The sequence below is a fragment of the Homarus americanus genome, unplaced genomic scaffold, assembly GCF_018991925.1.
Source record: "Homarus americanus isolate GMGI-L3 unplaced genomic scaffold, GMGI_Hamer_2.0 scaffold4896, whole genome shotgun sequence".
In the NCBI taxonomy this organism is placed as follows: Eukaryota; Metazoa; Arthropoda; class Malacostraca; order Decapoda; family Nephropidae; genus Homarus; species Homarus americanus.
Window position 1 is genome coordinate 11,793,220 of NW_024749657.1, and position 26,472 is coordinate 11,819,691.

The 26,472-nt window shown below is 45.5% G+C and overlaps 1 protein-coding gene across 1 annotated transcript in view; it reads right to left on the minus strand.

The window, feature by feature from the left end:
- Nucleotides 1–1,900: 1,900 nt before the first annotated feature.
- LOC121853614 (vegetative cell wall protein gp1-like) overlaps nucleotides 1,901–26,472 on the minus strand; it is a 27,070-nt gene continuing 2,498 nt past the window's right edge. The window contains exon 2 of the mRNA XM_042347872.1: nucleotides 1,901–3,234. Within this exon, the coding sequence (XP_042203806.1) occupies nucleotides 1,901–3,234 (1,334 nt within the window). The remainder of the gene's footprint in view (nucleotides 3,235–26,472) is intronic.

The window sequence follows — 26,472 nt, forward strand, 5'->3', positions numbered from 1 at the left end:
AGGCTGGGGACCAAAGGAATGGAGAGCAAAGTGAAGACTGGGACAAAGTGAAACTGGGGACACAGGAAGGCTGGGAGTACAGTGAAGGCTGGGGACACAGTGAAGGCTGGGGAGAACAGTGAAGGCTGAGAAGACAGTGAAGACTGGGGAGTTAAGTGAATGTTGGGGACAAAGTGGGGGAGTAGAAAGGCTGGGAGGAAAGTGAAGGCTGGTGAACATAGGAAGGCTGGGATACAATAAATAATGAAAGGGGGAGCAAAGGAAGTTGGGGAGCACACTGTAGGCTGGGAACACAGTGGTCTGAGGACACAGAAGGTTAGAGAGCAAATTGAATACTGGGGACAAAGCAAAGGCTGGGGAGCACAGTAAATGCTAGACACAGTGAAAGCTGGAAGACAGTGAAGGCTGGGGACAAAGTGAGGGGATAAATGTGAATATGGGGATGAGTTACATGAAGGCTGGAGCACAGCATTTTGATAGAGTGAATGTTGAGGAATATTGTGAAGTAACAGTGAAGGCTGGGGATTATGAATAATGGACACAGTGAATGAAGGGGATCATAGTGAAGGTCTGTAGACTAAAGTGAATGCTGGAGGGGACTAAAGTGAATATTTGGGGATATGAAAGAGGCTGAGGGCTACAGTAAGGGTGGGACAGTGAAGGCTGGGGCACAGTGAAGGCTGGGGAGCATGAAGACTGGGGAGCATAGGAAGGTGCTAAAGAAGGCTGGGGAGCATAGGAAGGCTGAGGGGAGCAAAGAAGGCTGAGCAGGAAGGATGGGAGCAAGGAAGGCTGGGGATCAAAGTGAAGGCTGGGGAGAGGAAAGCTTGGAGACAGAAGGAAGGGAAGAACAGTGAAGGCTGGGACCAAAGTGAATGCTGGGGGACAAAGTAAGGCTGGGGACAGTGAAGGCTGGGGACAGTGAAGGCTGGGAAGCACAGTGAAGGCTGGGGAGCACAGTGAAGGCTGGGGTGGAACAGTGAAGGCTGGGGGAGAAGAAGGCTGAGGCTAGAGTGAAGGCTGGGGAGCAAAGCTGGGGAGCAAAGTAAGGCTGGGGAGCACAGAAAAGGCTGGGGAGGAAAGTGAAGACTGGAACAGTGAAGGCTGGGAGCACAAGTTTGAAAGTGAGTGGGGACAAAGTGAAGGTTGGGGAGCACAGGCTGGGGGCACAGTGTGGGCTGGGAGCACAGTGAAGGCTGGGGAGCACAGTAAAGGCTAGAGAGCAAAGTGAAGGCTGGGGAGCAAAGTGAGGCTGGGGAGCAAAGTGAAGGCTGGGAACAAAGTGAAGGCTGGGGAGCAAGTGAGGCCGGGGACAAAGTGAAGCCTGGGGAACTGATAAAGGCTGAGAGAACAGAGTGAGGTGGGGACAAAGAAGGCTGGGGAGCCAAAGTGAAGGCTAGGGATCAAGTGAGGACTTGAGACAAAGTGAAGCTGGGGAGCAAAGTGGGAGTCTGGGGACAAGAAGTGAAGGCTGGGAGCACAGTAAGGTTGGGGACCAGTGAGAGGCTGGGGGCAGTGAAGGCTGGGAGAGCTAGTGAAGCTGGGGAGCAGAAGTGAAGGCATGGGGAGCAAAGAGTGAAGGAGGATGGGAACAAAGTGAAGGATGGGGAGCAAGTGAAGATTGGGGAGCAGTATGAGGGAGCAAAGTGATGGCTGTAGGAACAGGGTTGAAGGCTGGGGTGCATGAAGGCTAGAGCACAGTGAGACTGGGGCAAGTGAGGCTGGGGAGAACAAAGTGAAAGGCTGGGAGGACAGTGTAAGGCTGGGTTGCACAATGAAGGCTGGGGGAGCAAAGTGAGAAGACTGGGGAGAAGTGAAAGGCTGTGAGGAGACAAAGTGAAGGCTGGGGAGCAAAGAGAGGCTGGGGAGCAAGAGTTAAGGCTGGGACTCAGAGTGAAGGCTAGAAGCACAGTGAGAGGTGGGGGAGCAAAGTGAGGCTGGAGAGCAAAGTGAAGCTGGGAGTCAGGGAGCAAAGTGAAAGGCTGGGGAGCAAAGTGAAGGCTAGGGAGCAAAGTGAAGGCTGGGGAGCAAAGGTGAAAGCTGGGGAGCACAGTAAAGGATGAGGCAAGTGAGATGGGACCACAGTGAGGCTGGGGATGCGAAGGTGAGGCTGGGGAGCACAGTGAGGCTGGGAGCAAAGAGTGGAGGCTGGGGAACACAGTGAAGGCTGGGGAGCAGTGAAGGCTGGGAGCAAAGGCTGGGAGCTGGTGAGGCTGGGGCCTGGTGTGGGCTGGGGAGCAGTGTGGGCTGGGGAGCGCAGTGAAGGCTGGGGAGCACAGTAAAGGCCTAGGGAGCCTAGTGAGCCGGGAGCACAGTGGATAGGCGATGAAGGCTGGAGCACAGTGAAGGCTAGGAGCACAGTGAAGGCTGGGGAGCACAGAGGTGAAGGCTGGGGAGCACAGCAGAGGCTGCAGAGAACAGTAAAGGCTAGGAAGCACAGTGAGGCTGGGGAGTGTAAAGGCTGGGGAGACAGGCTGGGGAGCCTGGTGGGTGGTAAAAGGCTAGAGAGCCTGTATGAAGGCTGGGAGCAAAGAAAAGCCTGGGAGCACAGTAAAGGCGCTGGTGAGTGGGCAGTGAAGGCTGGGAGCACAGTGAAGGCTCCAGGCAAAGTGAAGGCTGGGGGCACAGTGAAGGCTGGGGAGGCTGATGGCTGGGAAGCTGGTGGAGGCTGGGAGCACAGTGAAGGCTGGGGGGCAAAGTGAGGCTGGGAGCAGTAAAGGCTGGGAGCACAGTGAGGCTGGGGAGACACAGTGAGTGCTGGGGAGCACAGTGGGGCTGGGGAGCCTGGTGAGGCTGGGGAGCACAGTAGGCTGGAGCACAGTGAAGGCTGGGAACTGAGTGTGGGCTGGGGAGCACAGTGAGGCTGGGGCAGTAAAGGTGAGGCAGTGGGCTGGGGGAGCAGTGAGGCTGGGAGCCTGGTGAGGCTGGGGGACAGTGGGGCTGGGAGCACAGTGGGGCTGGGGCACAGTGAGAGCTGGACAGTGGGGCAAGGCCTGGTGGGCTGGGACTGGTGTGGGCTGGGGCAGTGGGGCTGGGGGCACAGTGAGGCTGCGGGCTGGTGGGCACAGTGGGAGGCTGGGGACAGTGGGGCTGTGGACAGTGAAGGCTGTGGAGCTGGTGAGGCTGGGAGCACAGTGAGAGGCTGAGCGAGGCAAAGTGAGGCTGGGGAGCCTGGTGGGCTGTGGGAGCTGGTGAGGCTGGGAGCAAAGTGGGGCTGGGAGACAGGTGGAGGGGCTGGGGGCACAGTGAAGGCTGGGGAGCAAGTGAAGGCTGGGGAGCACAGTGGGGCTAGGGGAGCAGTGAAGGCTGGGGAACAGTGGTTGCAGGTGGAACTGGTGAAGGCTGGGAGCACAGTGAAGGCTGGGGAGCAGTAAAGGCTGGAACACAGTGAAGCTGGGAGCACAGTGATGGCTAGAACAGTGAAGGCTGGGGACACAGTGAAGGGCTGGGAGCACAGTAAGGCTGGGGGGTGGGGAGTGAGGCTGGGGAGCACAGTGAGGCTGAGAAGCACAGTGAAGGCTGGGGAGGAGCTGGTGAAGGCTGGGAGCTGGTGGGCTGGGGAACTGTGGGCTGGGGGCACAGTGGATGGGTGGGGAGGCCTGGTGAAGGCTGGGAGCATGGTGGGAGCTGTGGGCACAGTGAAGGCTGGGGAGCACAGTGAAGGCTGGAGAGCACAGTGAAGGCTGGGGAGCACAGTGAAGGCTGGGAGCAGCTGAGGCTGGGGAGCAAAGTGAAGGCTGAGAAGCAGAGTGAAGGCTGGGAGCACAGTGGAAGGCTGGGGAGCAAAGTGAGAGGCTGAGAAGTGGAGAAGAAGGCTGGGGGAGCACAGTGAGGCTGGGGAGCACAGTAAAGGCTGAAAGCTCATGAAGACTGGGGAGCGCAGTGAGGCTGGGAGGCTGGTGAAGGCTGGGGAGCAAAGTGAAGGCTGGGAGCAAGAGATTAGGCTGGGGGAGCAAAGTGAGAGGCTGGGAAGCACAGTAAAGGCTGGGGAGCAAAGAGTGAAGGCTGGGGAGCACAGTGAAGGCTGGGGAGCACAGTGAGCTGGGGAGCAAAGTGAAGGCTGGGGAGCAAAGTGAAGGCTGGGGAGCAAAGTGAAGGCTGGGGGAGCAGAGAAGGCTGGGGAGCAAAGTGAAGGCTGGGGAGCAAAGTGGAGGCTGGGGAGCAGAGTGAGAGCTAGACTGTGGTGAAGGGAAGCACAGTGAAGGCTGGGGACCAAAGTGAAATGCTGGGGAGCAAAGTAGACTGGGAGCAAAGGAAGGCTGGGGAGCACAGTGAAGGCTGGAGGAAGCACAGTGAAGCTGGGAAGCACAGTGAAGGCTGGGGAGGAAGACAAGTGGGGACAGCAGGCTGGGGAGCAAAGTGAAGGCTGGGGAGTGAAGCAAAGTGAAGGCTGGGGGGAGCAAAGGCTGGGGACAAAGTGAAGGCTGGGAAGCAAAGGAAGGCTAGACAGTGAAGGCTGGGAGCAAAGTGAAGGGGACATGGAAGGGAAGCACAGTGAAGGCTGGGGACCAAAGTGAATGCTGGGGAGCACAGTGTAGGCTGGGGAGCACAGAAGTCTGGGGGAGCACAGTAAGTTAGGGAGAGCAAAGGAAGGCTGGGGAGCAAAGTGTAGGCTGGGGACACAGTGAAGTCTGGGGATACAGCAAAGGCTAGGAGCAAAGGAAGGGGGGAGCAAAGTAAAAGGCTGGGGACACAGTGAAGGTTGGAGCACAGATGAAGGGAAGCACAGGTGAAGGCTGGGGGACCAAAGTAATGCTGGGGAGCAAAGTGAAGACTGGGGACAAAGTGAAGGCTGGGGGAGCAAAGTGAAGGCTGGGGAGCAATGTAAGGCTGGGACAGTTAAGGCTGGGGAGCAAAGTGAAGGCTGGGAAGCACAGTAAAGGCTGGGGAGCAAAGTGAAGGCTGGGGAGCAGAAGGATGGGGGACAAAGTGAAGCTGGGGAGCAAAGAAGGCTGGGGAGCAAAGGAAGGCTTTGGAGCACAGTGAAGGAAGGGAAGCACAGTGAAGGCTGGGGACCAAAGTGAATGCTGGGGAGCAAAGTGAAGACTGGGGAGCAAAGTGAAGCTGGGGAGCACAGTTAAGGCTGAGAAGCACAGTGAAGGCGGGGACACAGTGAAGGCTGGGGAGCACAGTGAAGCTGGGGAGCAAAGTGAAGGCTGGGGACAAAGTGCAGGCTGGGAAGCAAAGTGAAGGCTGGAAGCAAAGGAAAGGCTGGGGAGCAAAGGAAGGCTGGGGAGCACAGTGAAGGATGGGAAGCAAAGTGAAGGCTGGGGAGCAAAGGAAGGCTGGGGAGCAAAGTGAAGGCTGGGAGCACAGTGGAAGAAGGAAGTACAGGAAGGCTGGGGACCAAAGTGAATGCTGGGGAGCACAGTGTAGGGCTGGGGAGCACAGGAAGTCTGGGGAGCACAGTAAAGGAGCAGGCTGGGGAGCACAGTGTAGGCTGGGGAGCACAGAAACCTGGGGAGCACAGTAAAGGTTAGAGAGAAAAGTGAAGGCTGGGGAGCAAGTAGTTGGGAGACAGCAGCAGAGACACAGTGAAAGCTGGGGAGCACAGAAGGCTGGGGAGCAAAGTGAAGGCTGGGGAAGTGATGGCTGGGGAGCAAAAGGAAGCCTGGGGAGTACAGTAAAGACTGGAGAAACACAAAGGAAGGCTGGGGAGCAGTGAAGGCTGGGGAAGCAAAGTAAGCACAGTGAAGAAGGGGGAGCACAGTGAAGGCTGTGAAGCAAAGTGAAGACTGGGGAGCGCAGTGACGGATGGGGGAGAAGAGTGAAGGAGAAACAGAGTGAAGGCTGGGGAGCAAGGAAGGCTGGGGAGCACAGTGAAGGCTGTGAAGCAAAGTGTAGACTGGGAGCGCAGTAACGGATGGGGAGAAGAGTGAAGGCTGGAGAAACAGAGTGAAGGCTGGGGAGCAAGTGAAGGGGAGCAAGGTAGTAAGGATGAGAGAGCACAGTGAAGACTGGGGAGCGCAGTGACGGATGCATTAAAGATGAAATAATGATAAAACAGATGGAAATTATCAGACAGCTGAAGCATTGTGACACAGAAATAGGACATTGCGGAATGTGAATAGCTGTAACAATAGACAATATGAATATCAGACATCAGTGAATAATGTGAACAGCTTAGGTCATCAGATTACTGTTTAATATCAGAATAAAATGAATACTGGGGACATCAACAAAATAACATGACAGCTGATTTAACAGTATTTACCATGAATAATGATATTTATGAATAGACACATCATTGAATAATAGATAATATATACCTAGATACTGTTGAATACTGTGAATAAAAGGAATAATTGTATCATGAATACCAGATACTGTTTTAACAGATAATATGAATAACAGACAATATGAATATCAGATGCTTTTAATATCAACGAGGTATCAGATACCAAGAGCGTCATCAGATATACTTTAACATCATGAACCATCAGTGAATAACAAAGACAACAACAAAGTCGCCAGAATGAGCTTAATAACAGATGCGCTGAATATCAGACAACAGCGGTATCAGACAACAGCAGAGTATCAGAGCCACTGCGAGTCCAGATACCGGCAAATAGATATCGCACGCGAAATACCGATATTGCGCCAGCCATCAGACAACAGCAGGCTACCAGACACAGCGAGTACCGGTACCAATATGAAGGCCCAGACAAGCCCAGGGTCAGACAAACGAAGCCAGTGATTGCGTCAATACCGTGACGTTTTAGCTACCGTGGGAAATTAACAGCAGCCAACAGTATTTTTAATACCGGCATTAAGAATGATCAGATGCGCTTTTAATAACAGTATCGCGCCGAATACCGTATCGAAAGGATATCAGACAGTGAAGGAAGGAAGCCACTATGAAGGACAGACTGTAAAGTGAATGCTGGGGGGATAAAGTGAAGACTAGACATGGGGGACATGAAACATATGATAATAACAGTGAATATTAGAATACAGTGAATATTGGGGACACACAGACAGTGAAGGCTGGGGACAAGTATATTGGGAAGCAAAGAATATTGGGGAGCAAAGTGAATATTGGGAAGCACAGTAAAGGTCAGACAGTGAAGGTATTAACAGTGAAGGATGGGCTAAAGGAAGGCTGGGGAGCAAAGTGAAGCTGGGGACAGAGTGTAGGCTTTGGGAGCCAGTGAATGATGGAAGCTAAGAGTGGATGCTGGGTGATGCGGACAGTAGGGCTGGGGGAGCAAAGTAAGGATGTGTAAGGGCAAATGTTTGAAGGAGGGGAGCACAGTGTAGGCTGTGGAGCAGAAGTGAAGAGGGGGAGCTGTCAGATATTTTAGGCTGGCTGGGGACAGTGAGCTATGGGGACATGAGTGAATGCTTCTTGTAACAGTGAATGGCTGGAGCACAGTGAATGATGATTGAATGTCAGTATGGCTGGGGAGGCTTTGACAGTGAAGTGAAATATCAGTGAAGGTGGGTAGCAAAATAAAAGGCTGGTGTGGAATAGTGATTGCTGTTGTCTAGTGAAGGATTGAGATGCTGAGTAATGATTTGGGGATAAAAGGAATGCTGGGGATAAAAGTGAAGGCTGGGGAGCAAAGTGAAGGCTGTGAAGCAATATGAAGGAAGCACAGTGAAGGCTAGACCAAAGTGAAGGCTGGGGAGCAAAGTGAAGACTGGGGACAAAGTGAAGGCTGGGGAGCAAAGTGAAGGCTGAGACACAGTGAAGGCTGAGAAGCATGTAAAGGCTGGGGAGCACAGTGAAGGCTGGGGACACAGTGAAGGAAGGAAAAGTGCAGGAAGCAAAGTGAAGGCTGGGGAGCAAAGTGAAGGCTGGGAGCACAGTAAAGGTGGGGAGCAAAGTGAAGGCTGGAGCACAGGAAGGCTGGGGAGCAAAGTGAAGGCTGGGGGAGCAAAGTGAAGGCTGGGGAGCAAAGGAAGGCTGTGAAAGGGAGCACAGTGAAGGCTCAGACAAAGTGAAGGCTGGGGAGCAGTGAAGGCTGGGGAGCACAGTGTGAAGGCTGTGAAGACACAGTAAGTTGGGGACACAGGAATGTTGGGGAGCACAGGAATGTGGAGCTAAAGGAATGTTGGGACACAGTGAAGGCTGTGGAAGAAGTGAAGGCTGGGGAGCATTGAAGGCTGAGGAGCAAAGGATGGGGCAGAGCAAGCTGAGAAGTGAAGGCTGGGGAGCACAGTGAAGGCCAGACAGTGAAGGCTGGGGAGCAGTGAAGGCTGGGAAGCAAAGTGAAGGCTGGGGACACAGTGAAGAGGCTGGGGAGCAATGCATGGGGACACACAGGAAGCTGGGGAGCAAAGTGAAGGCTGGGGAGCAAAGTGAAGTGGGGACACAGAGAAGGCTGGGGAGCAAAGTATGCACAGAACAGGAAGGCTGGGGAGCAAAGTGAAGGCTGGGAAGCACAGTGAAGGCTGGGGGAGCAAAGTGAAGGCTGGGAGCACAGTGAAGGCTGGAGAGCACAGGAAGGCTGGGAGCACAGAAAAGGCTGGGGGAGCACAGTGAAGGCTGGAGCACAGTGAAGAGCTGTGACACAGTGAAGGGCTGGGGGACACAGTGAAGGCTGAGCACAGTGAAGGCTGGGGGACACAGTGAAGGGGCTGGGGAGCACAGTGAAGGCTGGGGAGCAATAATGGGGGAGCAAGGTACAGAGAAAGACAGTGAGACACAGTGAAGGCTGGGGAGCACAGTGAAGGCTGGGGAGCACAGTGAAGGCTGGGGACAGTGAAGGCTGGGGAGCAAAGTGAAGGGGAGCACAGTAAAGGCCTGAGAGCACAGTGAAGGCTGGGGAGCACAGGTAGGCTGGGGAGCACAGTGAAGGCTGGGAAGTGAGAGACAGTGAAGGCTGGGGAGCACAGTGAATGGAGGTGAATGTAGTACAGTAAAGGTGAGCAGTGTGAAGGCTAGAGAAGAAAGGCTGGAGCACAGTGAAGGTTGGGGACAGTGAAAGTGGGCACAGGAGCAAAAGAAAGGCTGGGGAACAGTGAAGGCTGGGGAGCACAGTGAAGTCTGGGAGCACAGTGAAGGTTGGGGAGCACAGTAGTCGATAGAGACACAGTGAAGGATGTGGACAAAGAAAGGCTGGGGACACAGTAAAGGGCGGGACATGAGTGAAACTGGGACGGAAGGCTGATACAGTGAAGGCTGGGAGCGTGAATAGACACAGTGAAGGCTGGGGATACAGTGAAGAGCTGAAGCACAGGAGTGGGACGTGATGGCAGAAGGGGTGCTGGTGTGAGAAGTGCTGTATGAGCAGGGGAATGATGGGAAGTGGGACAGGATGGATGGGGAGGGGAACAGAGTGGGGCTGGGGAGTAAAGAAGGCTGGGGAGCACAGAAGGCTGAGGAAGCACAGGGGCTGGGGAGCACAGTGAAGGCTGGGGGAGCACAGTAGGCTGGGGAACACATGGTAGGTGGGGACACAGAATGGTGGGAGCGCAGTGAAGGCTGGGGACATGTGAAGGCTGGGACAGTGAAGGCTGGGGAGCACAGTGGGGACACAGTGAAGGCTGGGGAGCACAGTGAAGGCTGGGGAGAACAGGAAGGCTGGGGACAAAGGCTGAGAAGCAGAGTGAAGGCTGGGGAGCACAGTGAGGCTGGGGCAATGAAGGCTGGGAAGAGAGGAAGGCTGGGGAGCACAGTGAAGGCTGGGGACACAGTGAAGGCTGGGGAGAAAGGAAGGCTGGGAGCAAACAGAGCAGTGAAGGGGACAGTAAAGGCTGAGAAGCACAGTGAAGGCTGGGAGCACAGTGCAGAAGGCTGGGAGAAATTGGAAGGCTGGGAGCACAGTGAAGGCTAGGGAGCATGAAGGCGGGGAGCAAAGAAATGCTGAGAGCACAGTGAAGGCTGGGGAGCACAGGAAGGCTGAGGAGCACAGTGCTGGGGAGACAGGAAGGCTGGGGAGCACAGGAAGGCTGGGGAGCACAGTGAAGGCTGGGGGGAACACAGTGAAGGCTGGGGAGCACAGAAATGGCTGGGGAGCACAGTAAAGGCTGGGGAGCACAGTGAGGGCTGGGGAGCACAGTGAAGGCTGGGGAGCACAGTGAAGGCTGGGATGCACAGTGAAGGCTGGGGAGCACAGTGAAGGCTGGGAGCACAGTGAAGGCTGGGGAGCACAGTGAAGGCTGGGGAGCACAGTGAAGGCTGGGGAGCACAGTGAGGCTGGGGCTACAGTGAAGGCTGGGGAGCACAGTGAAGGGGAAGCACAGTGGAGGCTGGGAAGCACAGTGAAGGCTGGGGAGCACAGTGAAGGCTGGGGAGCACAGTGAAGGCTGCACAGTGAAGGCTGGGGGAGCACAGTGAAGGCTGGGGAGGAAGCGAAGAAGGCTGGGGAGCACAGTGAAGGCTGGGGACACAGTGAAGCTGGCAAGGACAGGAAGGCTGGGGGACAGTGAAGGCTGGGGGAGCACAGTGAAGGCTGGGGAGCACAGTGAAGGCTGGGGAGCACAGTGAAGGGGGAGCACAGTGAAGGCTGGGGAGCACAGTGAGGCTGGGGAGCACAGTGAAGGCTGGTGACACAGTGAAGGCTGGGGGAGCACAGGGGTGAAGGCTGGGGCACAGGAAGGCTGGGGAGCACAGGAAGGCTGGAAGCACAGTGAAGGCTGGGGAACACAGTGAAGGCTGGGGAGAACAGTGATTGTGGGGTAATGTGAAGGCTGGGGGAGAAGTGAATAATTAGTGCAGTGTATGATTCCTCCAGAGAGATATATATATATATATATATATATATATATATATATATATATATATATATATATATATATATATATATATATATATATATATATATATATTACTGTATATATATTTACGTTCTTAATTTACTTTAATATCCAGGTTCTAGGCGTAACCAAACAAAAAAGTGAAGTAAATTAAAAGGGAATAAAAATAAATAAAATAAGCCGTCACAACAAATTGACTCACTATCAAAACCTTTAAGACACAAATGATACTAAACATGGAAACATCAAAAGAACTGCTTAAATATATAGAATAAAAATAAAGCACTGGATTACGTTAACTCTACATAAACATAAAATAACTAACACTGAAATTATCTAACGTGAAACAACACTACTTAAATGTAACTAAGCAAGCACTGATGGACACATAAGAGACATAAATAGGTACTCACATAGATATACCACATTGGTAGTGACAGGAACAACACAGAAATAAAGTAACAGGTGACAGGTGTCACTCAAAACAACGTGAACTGAATGACAAGAGAACCGGAACTGACCTCTCTCTACTGGGTGAGCACACTTCAATGACCCAGCAGGTGAAATTCTTATTAAATGCAGATGGTCGTTAGAGAAACAAAGAATGTTACAATGCTAAATGAAGAAATAAGATGGGCTTGAACAAATAATAACAGTTAAAACCTTAGCAGCACAGGTAAGGTGACTAGATTATATAATAGTAATATAACACATCATTACAGGAATAATATGGAAACAACATGGAAGCATGTTATAAAAAATAATAGAAAAATACGACACAGTCGTAACATATATATATATATTATATATATATATATTATATATATATATATATATATATATATATATATATATATATATATATATATATATATATATATATATATATATATATATATATATATATATATATATATAAATATATATATATATATATATATATATATATATATATATATATATATATATATATATATATATATATATATATATATATATATATATATATATGTAATATTCAGAAATTTCAGTGTAATTTCAAACGCCGCGCCATTGGCTATGCTGAGTTCAAGGTCGTCTGAGGGAAGACAGCACTCCCACACGTAGCGAGAGGTTGTGGAACTAGGCCTATACGATATTAAATGTAATTTAACGAGTTAATAGGGACGCGAATCATGAAATTAAATATCAGTTATTAAATTGAAAATAATTATAGATCGTTTCCCAGTCTGAAAATGTTGCGTACGTCCTAATTAAGTTTAATCGTGTGGTAAATAAGTCACTCCCGGAAAGCGTGAACCAGTGAGCAAGGTGGCCGGGTAGCTGTGAGAGAGGTCAAGGACCACCTCTGTGCTGTACCCAGGAGAGAGGGATCGCGTGACCTTGCTCCTTCGTTTATTTAACATCAGTATTAACAAGGTTCTGTAGACCCAAAGGCGGTATGATAACGTCCACTGGCGGTATGAGACACGAGTGGTGAAGCGAGCTGTATGACCGTCGACTGACCTGGGTTTGAGCCACCTGTTGACTATGGTGAGAGTTGGAGTGAACCCAGCTGTCTAGGTGCCCAACTAACGACGTGACGATCGTTTGGGGTCATCAACTCTCCTCTACCTCGGCTCACAATACCACATATCTTCAAGCAGCTTAGTGAAACCCTCTTGCTAAGGGGAAGCTAAAGTTTCTCTCAACTGTACAAGGTCTGATTGGCTCACTCCCTTCCGCTTCATGGATGTACTGGGGGTAAAGTGAAGCCAGCTGAGTGATACAGGGCCGCACACTGGGGCCAAGAGTCAGTGGAGTTTAGAGGTACACTTTTCAAGGTGGAGAAAGGCTGATTTGGGCCTTAAACTACGGGTGCCTGTTGGTTGTGCCTTAAACGACTACGGAGTGCAGGTGGAATCTGTGTGTGTGTTAGGTTAGGAAGCATGGTTCACGGGTATTGGTGGACTCAGTAACTTCTTAATAATAGTGACAATATTTTTGTGTGTAGTTAATACTATTTTTTAAGTTACTAATGTATGCTGTGTGCATTTAATATTTCTTTATAATCTCAATCTCCGGTATAACCTTTGTTCCCCAGAGTAGTGTTTAAGTTAGGTTAGCAGGTGTGCATCTGTTGGGGTAATATAATTTTGTTGAGCTCCCTGAAGGCCTATTCAGGGTGGAGTTAATAAGCTCTGATTTTTATACCATTTTCTCAGTGCTGGATATAATTTTGGTGAGTGCCCTTAAGGCCTATTCATTGTAGAGTTATTAATTTCTTATTTTTTTAATACCATTTTCTCAGTGATTGATATTTTGTTGAAAGCCCTTAAGGCCTGGTTCATGTGTGCAAGCAACATTTCTTAATACTTTAAACTTATTGTCCTCTAATGAGGCATTGCCTGAGGTTTTAATAATTTCAACATCATGTATAACTTTTATTCCCCAGAGTAGTGTTTTAAGTTCAGGTTAAGAAGTGAGCATATTGGTGCACCACTATTTGATTGTGTCTGTAGTGTTGGAGGGAATATAATTGTAAATTTTACAGTGTGTCTCATTCATCCCAGTCACAGACGCTATCCTTCCACGGGTCAAGGACAATTCATTTTGTTTAGTAAAGCTAAGTGCTCTTGTGCTGGTTCGGGATTTCTCACTAAGGGGCGCTTCCACTGCAATTACCATCTAATAATCTTTAATAAACCCCAAGTCAAGTGAGAAATTAAAGTCCAGTAATTCCGACCGGTTTCATATATATATATATATATATATATATATATATATATATATATATATATATATATATATATATATATATATATATATATATATATATACAGTATATATAGATATAAATATATATATATATATATATATATATATATAGAGAGAGAGAGAGAGAGAGAGAGAGAGAGAGAGAACATTCGAGTTGATGCAAGGACAGGTAAAGAAACGAATGAAATACACTGAACCATAGCATAAATTAACCTAAGAAAACCTCATATTTACAAAACACTTGAACAGTACATTGCTATACACAATCTATATGAATATCCTGAGTCCAGAAGAGTTCTACCACTCTCGGAGCCAGTCGCGTCCACACCTCACAAAGTCTCTGATACCTCGTGACCAGTTAACTATTATTTTCACCTCTACCAAGCACTATTGAACTTATTCATTCAACACCTATATATTACATATTAATATTTATTACATATTAAACAATGAAAGCATACGACATTACAGTAATATAATAATTAGTTCTATTAAGCTCTATACCTACTCAACAAGCAGGGTAATTACCTCTAAACACAGGGAAAAGGGAAACAATGGAACACCTTAGCTTTCGTCTTTATTTAAGACATCTTCAGAGGCAACTGAATTACATGGACCGAGAGAAGCTTAAGTACACAGGGTGACCTTACTAAACATGAGGTCAGGTCATAAACCTCGACATCCACTAAATACACACTCCCCCAGTAGAATAGAGGCAGTTAAACAGTGATGGAAACTTGGTCTTGTTGCTGCCAGAACTGAATTAGAGTCATATATGTTATGTGGGTCACCTTACATGGGAAAACTGACCGTGAATCAAGAAATCTCAACTTTTGATGGCTTACTGGTCCAGGTAGTGACCTGAGGTGAAGTGTCTCCACTACCTGAACCTAAACTAAACCAGTTGACCAACCCCCCCAACACACCTCAAAATTATTAAATAAATTTGTGGCCTCGCAAGGTCTCCAACAAAAATTTAGAGCCCATAGACATCCAAGACCTACTGTAAGCACCAGAAATTGAGACCTGAAAAACAGGCCACGAGACGTAGATCACTGGTGGAGAGTACATTTTGCGTTACCCCGTAAAAAGAAGTACTGTAAAACATATTTGGAAATTAAAGCACGTAAATATTGGAAACGCTCCCATTTTTCTGGTTAATTAACTAGGGATTATGTTGTGTGTAATTGTGTCTAAGGTCATTATAGGGCCTGTGACTATACTCCTAAGTAGGTTGACTGTAATCAAAAGTTCCCTCTCTTAATCAAACACTAATTGTGTTTAATCAAAACTTTTTTAGTTTTTAATTAGAAGTTTGTTAAATCGTGTTATCCACTATTCTTCAATAGGTAATCACGCCATTTGGTTCCAACGGTGTGAGTAGCTGCGTAATATCCACTTGACGGGATAGTTCTTCCAAGGAGAGTTTGTCTGTACCACATAAAATAGGTCCATTTTGTGTAAAGAACTCATACAACACTTTTGACTGTATTGATTTGAGTGCAAATATTTGCTGATGACACACAACAATACTGACGTCCATGTGGCTGTTAAAACTGTTCAGTGAATTCTGAGCAAAATTTGTGTATACTAAACAAAAGTTAGTTTGTTCTCCGGCGGTTGAGACAAAAAAATACAGATACCAGACATTTTTGTCCCACGAATAAGCCAGGCCGGGAAGAATGATATTATGTGTGTGTGTAATAATAATAATAACAATAATTAACGGTTTATTGAAAAAGTTCTGAAAAAGTTCTGCAGCCCGAAGGATGAAAATATACATTGGACATAAATGGCTTGGGGCCCGGATAGTTATGCACTAAAAAACCATGAAATATGCATGCAAATATGCACTAAAAACAGGGGAAATATGCATTTATATGCACTCAAAATGTCACTTATAAAGCCAAGAATGCAGGTTATACGGAAACAAAATAGTTAATATAAACTAATGTTAATGTTTATTAAGCAATATACGTAATGTATTTAACATATATATGTGAAAGTGCTTCAAAAATATATATGAACATGTATTTACATTATAGACTGACATATTTTCAGACATTACAGATTGTGGTTGCATTTGATGATGACATGGTGGCGTAAGTTCTCAAAGTTAAAACCCCGCCTGTTGTCTGTCAGCATAGCTTTATATTCTGAGAACACCCTTTCTACATCACACGAGACGATTGGTGCATGTTTCATACATAGGAGGTCTGACATAGTGAGTGGCTGTACCGTCTCGTCAATAATAGCATCCAGTATACTGTTCCAGGAATGACTTTACGCACTTGTTATTCAGTTTATGCAATGGAATATCCGCTGAAACAAATGCCTTGCACAAATCTGCGTTGAACTGAGAACGATCAGGCCCTGACTTACTGGAACATGCAAGACGTAGTTGTTGCTCCTTTTGTGCACTATTGGACTTAACAGCTTCGAGACGGATGTGCTTGCTTGTTTTAAGGTGTTATTGGACTTGAAATTTCTTGCTCGCTGTCACTGGTGCTTCACAATATTTACAAAACAGTACACTTCCATCAGTAGTAAATGCATCAAATTCCTTTACATATGATCTCAGCACTTCATTTTGGTTTCTTTGTACTTTCGGCATTTTCACGAGCAGCAGAAGAGAGTAGCTCCACACAGCAGCACTGCTCCTGACTGACTAACTCACTAGTCCAATGAGTCATGACCAGGTGTGGAAACGACAGATTAAAGCGACGTGACCTCACCTCACTTCACCTAACCACACCTCACCTCACCTCCCAGTACCACGTGTGCTCATTCAGTGGCAACAAAGAGATACTGCCAGATGAATATTTTACCAAAATATGCATTTATATGCAGTTATCTAGGTAATATGCACTTATCATAGAAATCACGCAAAATATGCATTTGCATATTTCATATGCAAATGCATAACTATCCGGGCCCTGCTTATTACATACATTGACATTGGTGGTTTAACAAAAGCCTTCATTAGAGAAAGGTAAAGGAACATACAGTGAACATACAAATTAATGTTTACAGTGGAGGTCACGTAGATCTTGTGAGCTGAGGTATTGAACAGAAGACACTTAGTGTAGTAACTCCCTCACCGATGGCGTTATGAGGCGCATCACGTAGAGTAGTAGTTCCCTTACAGGTGGTGTTATGAGGGGCTTGATGTGGTGTAGTAATTCCCTCACAGATGGTGTTATGAGGGCCCTGATGATGTAGTAATTCCCTCACAGATGTTGTATGAGGGGCCTGATGTGGCGTAGTAATTCCCTCACAGATGGTGTTATGAGGGTGCATCACATGGTGTAGTAATTCCCTCACGGCTGGTGTTGTGAGAGACATCACGTTGTGTAGTAATTCCCTCACAGATGGTGTTTTGAGGAATCTCACATGATGCTGTAGCAACTCATTCACTACGTGGTGTCGTAGCATCATGGGGACACCACGTGGTCTGGTGTCACAGGACTTCATTCACTCAAGTGAGTGAGGTGTGGTCCCAGGCCTCCCCATCGTGAACGGATTAACACATAGCTGGTGTTGTGGAGTCTAAGGGGCAGTTATCACTTACCTGGGACCTCACTGTGTGAAGGTTAGCTTGGGTAAGACTCAGCTGCTACTGCAGAGTTGTTTTTCACTGACTTAAGCACTATTCACCACTATTCAACACTGGTTCCATTCCTTTCCTAAATGAAATTGTAACTTTTGGCGAGAACATGTTGATATTCCGGTGGGGAGGAGGGGTTCAGGGGAGGGAGTTGGTATGGACCAACATAACAGTTGATGTGGCTGGTGCCAGAGCAGCGCAAGGTGGTCAAGGATGAAGTGTGTGTGTGTGTGTGTGTGTGTCTTTTTCCACGGGTTATAGCTAATAACATTTTGATATTCATGAGCCTGGCTTTGATTTATCAGTATATACAATTAATTTGGTTTCAACTGCTTTTATTTTAAATGTTCTCGCATCATAGCCTTGTTACACTAATACATCAGACATATCGAAACGAATACCGCTTCTCTTTATAGAAAAAATGTGGGTTTTTTCTGATCCAATTAATTTTTTTAGAAAAAAGCTTCTGTTGAGTGTGAAACCACAGCCTGATTATATGATGATAATGATATTTCTGTATAGTAGGTGACCGACTAGTTGGCTGACAGCCTAATAGAGTGGCAGTAAATATATTGATATATCTATTCATTAATAATAATGATAATAAATATAATAATAAATAATAATGATAATAATAATAGTAATAATAATAATAATAATAATAAGTATTACTACTATTATTATTATTATTATTCAGTAAAATTTTCACATAGGTTTACAATTGTATAATCATGCTTATAGAGTTCGGCATGAGTAATGGAAATATAGGAATACAGAGCACCTACAGTATACCGTGGGAGTATACAGTTTCTCGTGTGCCGTGAAGTGCACTTAAACAACTATGGTTAATAGTAAGGCAACTTGACCAGTGGTAGCCGACACAGCTGGGAGGCTCTTATTTTCTATATAAATTGACACTCAAAATAATTGCCAGTAATAAAATAATGGTTTTGTTCCCGACATTCATATTTATTTTCCTGATCTTTTCTTATTCGTAAATCACAACGTTACAGGCACGTCATTGGATCTGGCTTGGTAGGCCAGCCAATAAAACTGCTCATCAAACAATAATTAGCAATATTATTTAATTTATCTTTTTCCGCACAGAAAATAATTATTATTCATAAAAAGAAATGTCGGGACACAGAGGCAATTGCTTGACTGATTATGCATTAAAATTGTCATTAGTGATGTCAGGGATGTATTATGTTCGCTGGCTATAATTTCACAATTCATCAAATATAAGAAGAGTTTTAATAAATAGGGAAATTAAATGTTGCTTGAGACACACTTAGTAGATGAGATAAATTACTTTAGAATGAAGGCGTGTGCATCATGCCATCTGGAAAACAGATCCAAGACTTGTAACATAAAGAAGATCCTTCCTGTAGTTTGTAGATCTGGCTCAGGTCAGCTCACAGGACTCGGGGACGTAATCAACAAGGTAAAAGAGCCATGTCGCTCTAAACCTCCTGCGCGAGATCATGTACAATATAGGAAAGTGAAAATAAATTAGAGAACAATAGTGGGCAGATCGACCACCCTTGTATATATATATATATATATATATATATATATATATATATATATATATATATATATATATATATATATATATATATATATATATATATATATATATATATATATATATATATATATATATATATATATATATATATATAATATATATATATATATATATATATATATATATATATATATATATATATATATATATATATATATATATATATATATATATATATATATATATATATAGAATCTCCGGGCGGCTCATCCGCTAGGCAACGATAGGACGCCACATTGTCTCACTGTTCAGTCCCCAAAACTTTTTCTTCCATCAATACTTCATTGACGGTGTATGTAAGTTCCACCATGTTTTTCACTACAACGGTACATCAAATTATATTTATTTAGCATTAAACTGTTATTATTTTATTGTCTAATCATCACGACATATAACACCACCCATCATCACTACATAAAACATCATCTATCATCACTACATATAACACCATCCATCATCACTACATATAGCACCATCCATCATCACTACAGATCAGTAAAGTAGTTCCGAGATTCTCTTGCGGACACACACACACGCTAGGCCACGGTAGGACGCCACCCTCTGGGAAGCTCCACATTGTCTCACTGTTCAGTCCCAAAAACTTTTTCTTCCATCAATACTTCATTAACGGTGTATGTAAGTTCCACCATGTTTTTCACTACAACGGTACAGCAAAGTATATTTTTTTAGCATTAAACTGTTATTATTATATTGTCTAATCATCACTACATATAACACCACCCATCATCACTACATATAACATCATCCATCATCACTATATATAACACCATCCATCATCACTACATAAAACACCATCCATCATCACTACATATAACACCATCCATCATCACTACATATAACATCATCCATCATCACTACATATAACATCATTCATCATCACTACATATAACACCATCCATCATCACTACATATAACACCATCCATCATCACTACATATAACACCACAGACGATCACTACATATAACACCATCCATCATCACTACATATAACACCATCCATCATCACTACATATAACACCACCCATCATCACTACATAAAACAACATCCATCATCACTATATATATATATATATATATATATATATATATATATATATATATATATATATATATATATATATATATATATATATATATATATGTATATATATATATATATATATATATATATATATATATATATATATATATATATATATATATATATATATATATATATATATATATATATATATATATATATTAGGGTGGTCCTTTGTTTGGGGCAAAAAACAAAATTTGCCATTTTTTTGTCACAGACCCTGGCAAAAGTTTCCATTTGGGGTAGAAACATTACTTGTAAAATATTTTTTTAAATATCTTAATAAGTAGAGGTTGCTCAAGTCAAATTAAATTTAACAATATTATGCCTATGCTTTATGTTCATAACACATCATTTCCTAGCCCCCAAGCCTGCCGCCCCACCCCCACCCCCCCACTTAGTCTAAGTGGTTATTAGCTGCTCAAGGCAGGGGTCGCATGAGGACCAGTCTCACGCTTTGTCGCCCAGTAAGGTCTGCTTGAGGGCATTAGGGAATGATTTCCTGTGGTCAGCAACTGCCTGCAGTAGATACTGCAGTTGCTGTTCGTCCTTGGTGATGCGGCCTGAGAAATCTTGGACTAAGGCTACTCCTCTTTCTGCATGATCATTGATCACAGACAAAACGTGTACACTGGGTTTTGCATTTTGGAAGCCAGGATCATCTTTCCACTGTTCTACTGGGAGGGCCAGGGAATCTGTATTCAAGTTGAGCTTTTTGAAAAATGACTTTGTGTTCTTTGTCGTGAAATTATATAGGTTCTTCACTTGGAGTGTGTCTGGATTGATTGTAACCCGTTTGACATGATTTTCTTCTCCAATAACGAGGTTCATAGCTTCCAACATGCGGTCCTTCACTGCTGGGAGAACATCGTCATCAAAGAAGGCCAATGCAACCAACTCTTCTGACAAGTACCAGAGGTGTCTCATCAATTTGTGGAAAGTTGCCTTTGATATGGCATCGCTGATGGTACTGTAGTCTTGTAGAGCTTTAAGCAATATCAGATCTCCCTTTGGTGCCTTTGCAGCAAGTGGAGCAGTTGTCCAAGCCTTCACATATATTCGGGCAAAGAAAATGCACAAATCTCTTAGTCCTCTGTTCCCCTTTGGAGTAAACTTAAACTGAGAACGGAATAACCGCACTTTGAAGGAATAAATGGTCTTTGCCATCCATCGTGCTTGGTGCATTGCACCAGGAGCAGAAAATAGTACTCCCTGAGAAGGTGATGTGCCAAGGAAGATGGAGGCCAGCTCTAGCAGCTTTCGATAATCATCTCGAAGCTGTGTCTCCAATAGAGCCTTCTCAATGAAGTTGGTTAGATCGTCCCTAACAGCTCTGACCGATTCTTTTGCCAGATCGTCGGTGGAGGAGTCTTCAAACTTCTGCTTGTCAATTTGTTCCCATTTGGCTTGGAATCTTCGGAACAGCTGTATGTCAGGAGCAGCTGAGTGCCCCATTACAGCTTCAAAAGCAGCTCCAGCTACAAGTTCTAGTACATGGTGGCGGCAGGCAAAATATAGCAAATCACGACCCAGCAACTGCTCAATTTTGACAAACCCACCCTTGTGGTGACCAGTATTTGAGCTTGTTGTATCAAAACACATGCCATGCACGATGTCTGCAATGTACCATTGCTGCAAAACCTTCACAACAGCTTTTGCTTGTTCATCACCGGTACCAGAGGAAAGTTTTGGAACAGCAAGAAGTTGGGAGGTGCCATTGCCTGAGACAAGAACTGGGAGTCTGTCATCATGGCCCCCATGCCCCGTCAAATCAGGCATCAATTTACCATCTCAGTGAACAATTAAAACTGACTCTGGTTTGAAGTTGGAAAGGATTTCAGCTGCCCTGCTACTGCGATGATGCTGACGTTTCCTCCTGATGCTTGATCGATTCAGAATCAATTCACTGACATCATGGTCCAGACTCCGAGCAGTTTGGGTGACAATGTGCATCTGAGGACTTGGTCCGATCTAATGCTGCAGAAAGTTCTGGAGTTAGAACTTCTTTTCGCCCACGCTTCTTGACAGTAGGTGGAGTTTGAAGTGCTGATGGGCCAGGAACTGGGTTGGATTCCTCAGAAGAAGACGTACTACTGCTGTCCAAGACAACGATGGCCTGGCATTTTTTGGCTTCTTCCTCTGCACTGTCTGCAGCCAACTTCCTTTTTATTGCTTTCTTGAGAGTTTTTTCTCGTCGTTTCTGTCTTTTTAAGAATACTTTGTCAAGAGATGACATTGCCCCACGACGCCCTTTTTCTCGTTGCGCTATTAAGAAATCCTTATCCTCCTGAACTGTCATCATATTCAAAGCATTCACATGTGCAATGTTAAAGAGATCTTCAAATGTTTCAGTGAACTCTTTCTCTTTCTGCTTTTGAGTTTCTGTCTTTCTTGAAGAGTTCCGGCTTCGAAACACGAGGATCCATATATATTTCTTTAGCTTTTGTATCCTGGTGGTCCAGCGGTTAGCGTTCCCCGGTCATAGTCATGGGCTCGTGGGCCGTGGGTTCGAATCCTGGCGGGTTGAGGTGTTGATTGTATGTAGAAGTCCGCGTGTTTATTGGGCTAATGAAATATATATATATATACATTTTTTTTTTTGCACTGCTCCCTTGTTGGTGTTCTCTACCCAGAGGTCCTTTCTGGTTCACTGGTCAGTATTTCTGCTTGGTTGTTTGTTACACTGGTTCCCGTCTACCTCTTCCTTCACCAACACCAGTCGTGGGCGATGTTTTGTTTGTTGTTATTTATCTTCCCAACTCGGCCATCCAATATTGACAGGGGAGGTTAGGGTGTCAAAGATCCCTTTTCTTTGAAATTACAGATCCTTCATTCGTCACCCAGGTTGTCTGCTATTTGATATTCGGATGGTGCTCCCAGGAGCCAGTTCCTTCCCCAAGAACATCTATAAGCATTGTGGCCATCAGTTGTGGATGTTTCCTTTAAGATTCTCCACTCTCATTGTCAGGAGGGAGTGCATCTCTACTTCAACTGGAGTATTCTCTCTAAGCCTGATTCTGCTTTAAACTTTCTTCAGGGATTATTCTCAAGCCGATAAATCCTCATAACTATAACCTGTAACCTTCGGGTCGAGTAAGTGAAGTGTATGGTTTCAATAGTGAAAGATTCTTATAAGCGTGTCTGTTGTGGGTTGTAACATCGCTTAAGTGTATTAAAAACAGGTCGTTTTATTGTAAAATTGTGCCGTTTGAAAAGTTCTAAGAAATTGTAGGAGTAAAATTGCTTAATTTTATGTCAAGTTTATATGATTTTATATATAAGGTTCTGACCTATAACCTGCTTTACAGCAATATTTCACCCATTTTCATTATATATCCTCATCCTATTTACAAGTATTATGTCGGGTACTGGCAAAGTCTTGAATTAATGTTGCTGTAAGATTATCCCAGACGACCCGTGCTACTTAACCAGGCCTGACTTTATTAGTGACAACCACTACACTTCTTTATTTACATCTGTCACTTTACAAGACTAGCCCTTGAAAACAATGGTGATATGACAAACGTGTGTATGAGTTATCTATGAAATAGATTGCTTGTCACTATAAGACTCCAGGTATGTGGCTGTAACGTTGCTGGCATGGTTAGGTTAGGTTAGGTTAGAACATGTGTCTAAACGTGTAATGTTTTTGCGTGGTGTTGAGCATTAAGTGTAAACAAGTTTATATATGATATGATAGTTATATCTTTTCGTAGCTGTACTTTCTCCTTCCAACTCGCATTAAGACCGAGACAACATCATATTTAATTTGTTATCCATACAACTATTGTCCAATTTCTGTCACATCTTCTCTCTTTTATACCTTAAATCATTGTTACAGCTATGACATCTGAGACAAATATTATAGAACAAACTGTAATTATGTGATTTCAGTGTCAGTCCATTGTAATAAATATCAATAGGCCTGACATATTCCTGTCTGTATACTGATGGCCGAGCCAGCACGGCCAGTCTTATCAAATCATTATTATGGTTACTATATATTGAAGTTCTTTGAGATATTACCTCTCTACAGTCATTTTAAAGTATATATAGATAAAAATATCAATAATTTAATTATCAAAAACGTTTACCAGTCTGTAATGACGCTTATATGATGTTACACCCGACAAGCAGCCTGGTGGAAAAGTTATTAATAAAAAGAATTTTTACTTCAGGCTTGTGTAATATGTAACACTTTCCTCTCACATGGATGGTTGCCCTTTGGTAGCCTAGATTCAGAAACGCAAATAATTAAAAGCGCTCCCGCACTCCTTGCCCCCCCCCCCTCCTGCCCCTCAATAAAGGCAGTTTCTGTGCTTTCCACCTTAGACTTTGGTGATAATTGGGTGGCAGTGGTAAATTACGGAGAGCGAAGGAAAATACGTGATTCATATGGAACAATAATCTAGTCCACTGTCCAGGTTCTTTTGTTTTGACTCTAGTGCAGAACGTGGTGTGCTAGAGAAGAAAAACATATTGAATTGTTGAGACCACAGTACAAACTTAATTAGGTGTTAAGAAGATATGGAAGGAGGCACATCATGAATTAAGTGATGCTGCTGATGGTACCATCAAGAATCTTGCTGTGCCTCCTCGTGGCAACACACGGTAACTGGGTGCCTCGTGGGCCCAGGTTAGATCAGCAGGGGATCTCGGAGTAGTAGTGGGCCTTAGAGGGACGGCGCATAGGCTCAATGTCTTGTGGACACGTCCTGGCGCCTAGCAACCACCGCCCCGCTGCCTTGTGGATTAACCTTGGTAGGTATAAAGCTACAGGAGCAAACCCTGAACGAAAAATCTACAATGGAGCCCCGCATCAGGCAGACCTCCTTACAGACCTCCAACAAAACTCCAACGATAGTGTAGGCTGAAGAGTTGACCACCATGGAAACCCAACGATTCCACCGGCGGACGAAGGCAATGCCTGATGGACAGGCTACTAAGGCGAAACCCAACAAACTGGGCAATCGGTATTCCATTGCAACTCTCCCTCTCCCCAGTCGTTGCAAAAATTGCACTACTGGATCAGGAAAAGGGAGAGCCAAGATGTGTGGTTGCAGCCTGCGCTCTTGCCTCACCACATAGCTCAACTCACACGTAGCCATTATCCAGCTCATCATACCTCTCATCATCATAAAAAAATCCAATACCCCCAAAAGTCCTATGGCGAAGGACGAGTCGCGACGGGGACAGGTAGAGATGATTGCTGGGAGTCTCTAGTCACAACTGTGCACCTGGACAGCACAGATAAGGTGGTCGTTTATGCACTGGGATCTAGGCAACAGTGCAATCCGGTCCTGTCTGTGCGACTGAGCAGCCCTTCAGAGGAGCCACTCTGCTCGCCCCACATGGTGAAGCGGCTAGAAAAGGTGCCCTAAACATAGCCTGCCTAAAAACCCAACCTGACTGGGCAACCGCACCCAGTAAGGTCATCCTTATGCGGTCGAAAACAATCAAAATCACAGCTCAAAACTAAAACAAACCATACAGCCTCTTATGGTCGCTGCATGGAATGTCAGGACCCTTCTGGATACTGGCACAAATGCGCATCCTGAAAGAAGAACTGCCCTTGTGGCAAAAGAGCTGGCTAGGTATAACATCGACATAGCAGCCATCAGTGCGTCCCGCTCCTAGATGAGGGCCAACTCACAGAACCCATCCAGCTTAACGGTACTACTCTCTCTAATGTAGCCCACTTTCAGTATATCGGCTCCCACCTGTCCACCACCGCAGACATCGATGAAGAGATTCAGCATCGGATCAGATTTGCAACTCAAGCCTTGGGCGGTCTACGAAATCATGTCCTCAGCTGTATGAAGCTGAAATTATCCACAAAGCTGCACGTATATCGATAAGTGGTACTGCTCACCCTACTATATGGCAGTGAGACATGGGTCACATACAGGAGGCACCTCAAGGCACTTGAAAACTTTCACCAACGTAGTCTACGTTCCAGCCTCCGATTTCGCTGGGAAAACACGATAACAAATGCCTGTATTCTTGCTGACTTCAACTGTAGGAGCATCGAGGCTACCATTATCCATGAACAACTACGTGGCCACGTTACCCACATGGACTACAGTAAACTGCCAAAGCAGCTACTTTACAGTCACCTGACGAATAGTAGACGTAGTGCCGGTGGGCAATTGAAAAGGTATAAGATAGTCTTAAGACAAATCTGAAAAGGTGCCAAATCCACCCCCTCCCCTGGGAGAAGATTACTCCACATCGTAACGCTTGGAGGAGCACCATACGAGAAGGTGTCAATACTTTCGAGTTAGCCCGACTGCAAACCGAGGCAGACAAGCGCCAACGTCGGAAAGACGCTGCCACTGCCCCTCGCACAGTAGGTTCAGCCCTGCACATGTGCAACGAATTTGGACGACGCTGCGGGTCTCGTATCGGCCACTTTAGTCACCTCAAAACTCACCAACCTAGGTGGCATCCCTAATAACCCATATCATTGAATCATAGCTGGATGATCGTCATACTTGATTCCAAGTGACAGCAAAGTAGTAGTAGTAGTAGTAGTAGTGTGTGTGTGTGTGTGTGTGTGTGTGTGTGTGTGTGTTTTGAGTGTGTTTGTGTGTGTGTTTGTGTGTGTGTGTGTGTGTGTGTGTAAAAGAGAGTCACCTACAGAAGGGCAGACTTAACCCAAGCATGCTATTCAAATCTTTAGTAACTTACGTTGTTATCGCCGCTGGCTTCA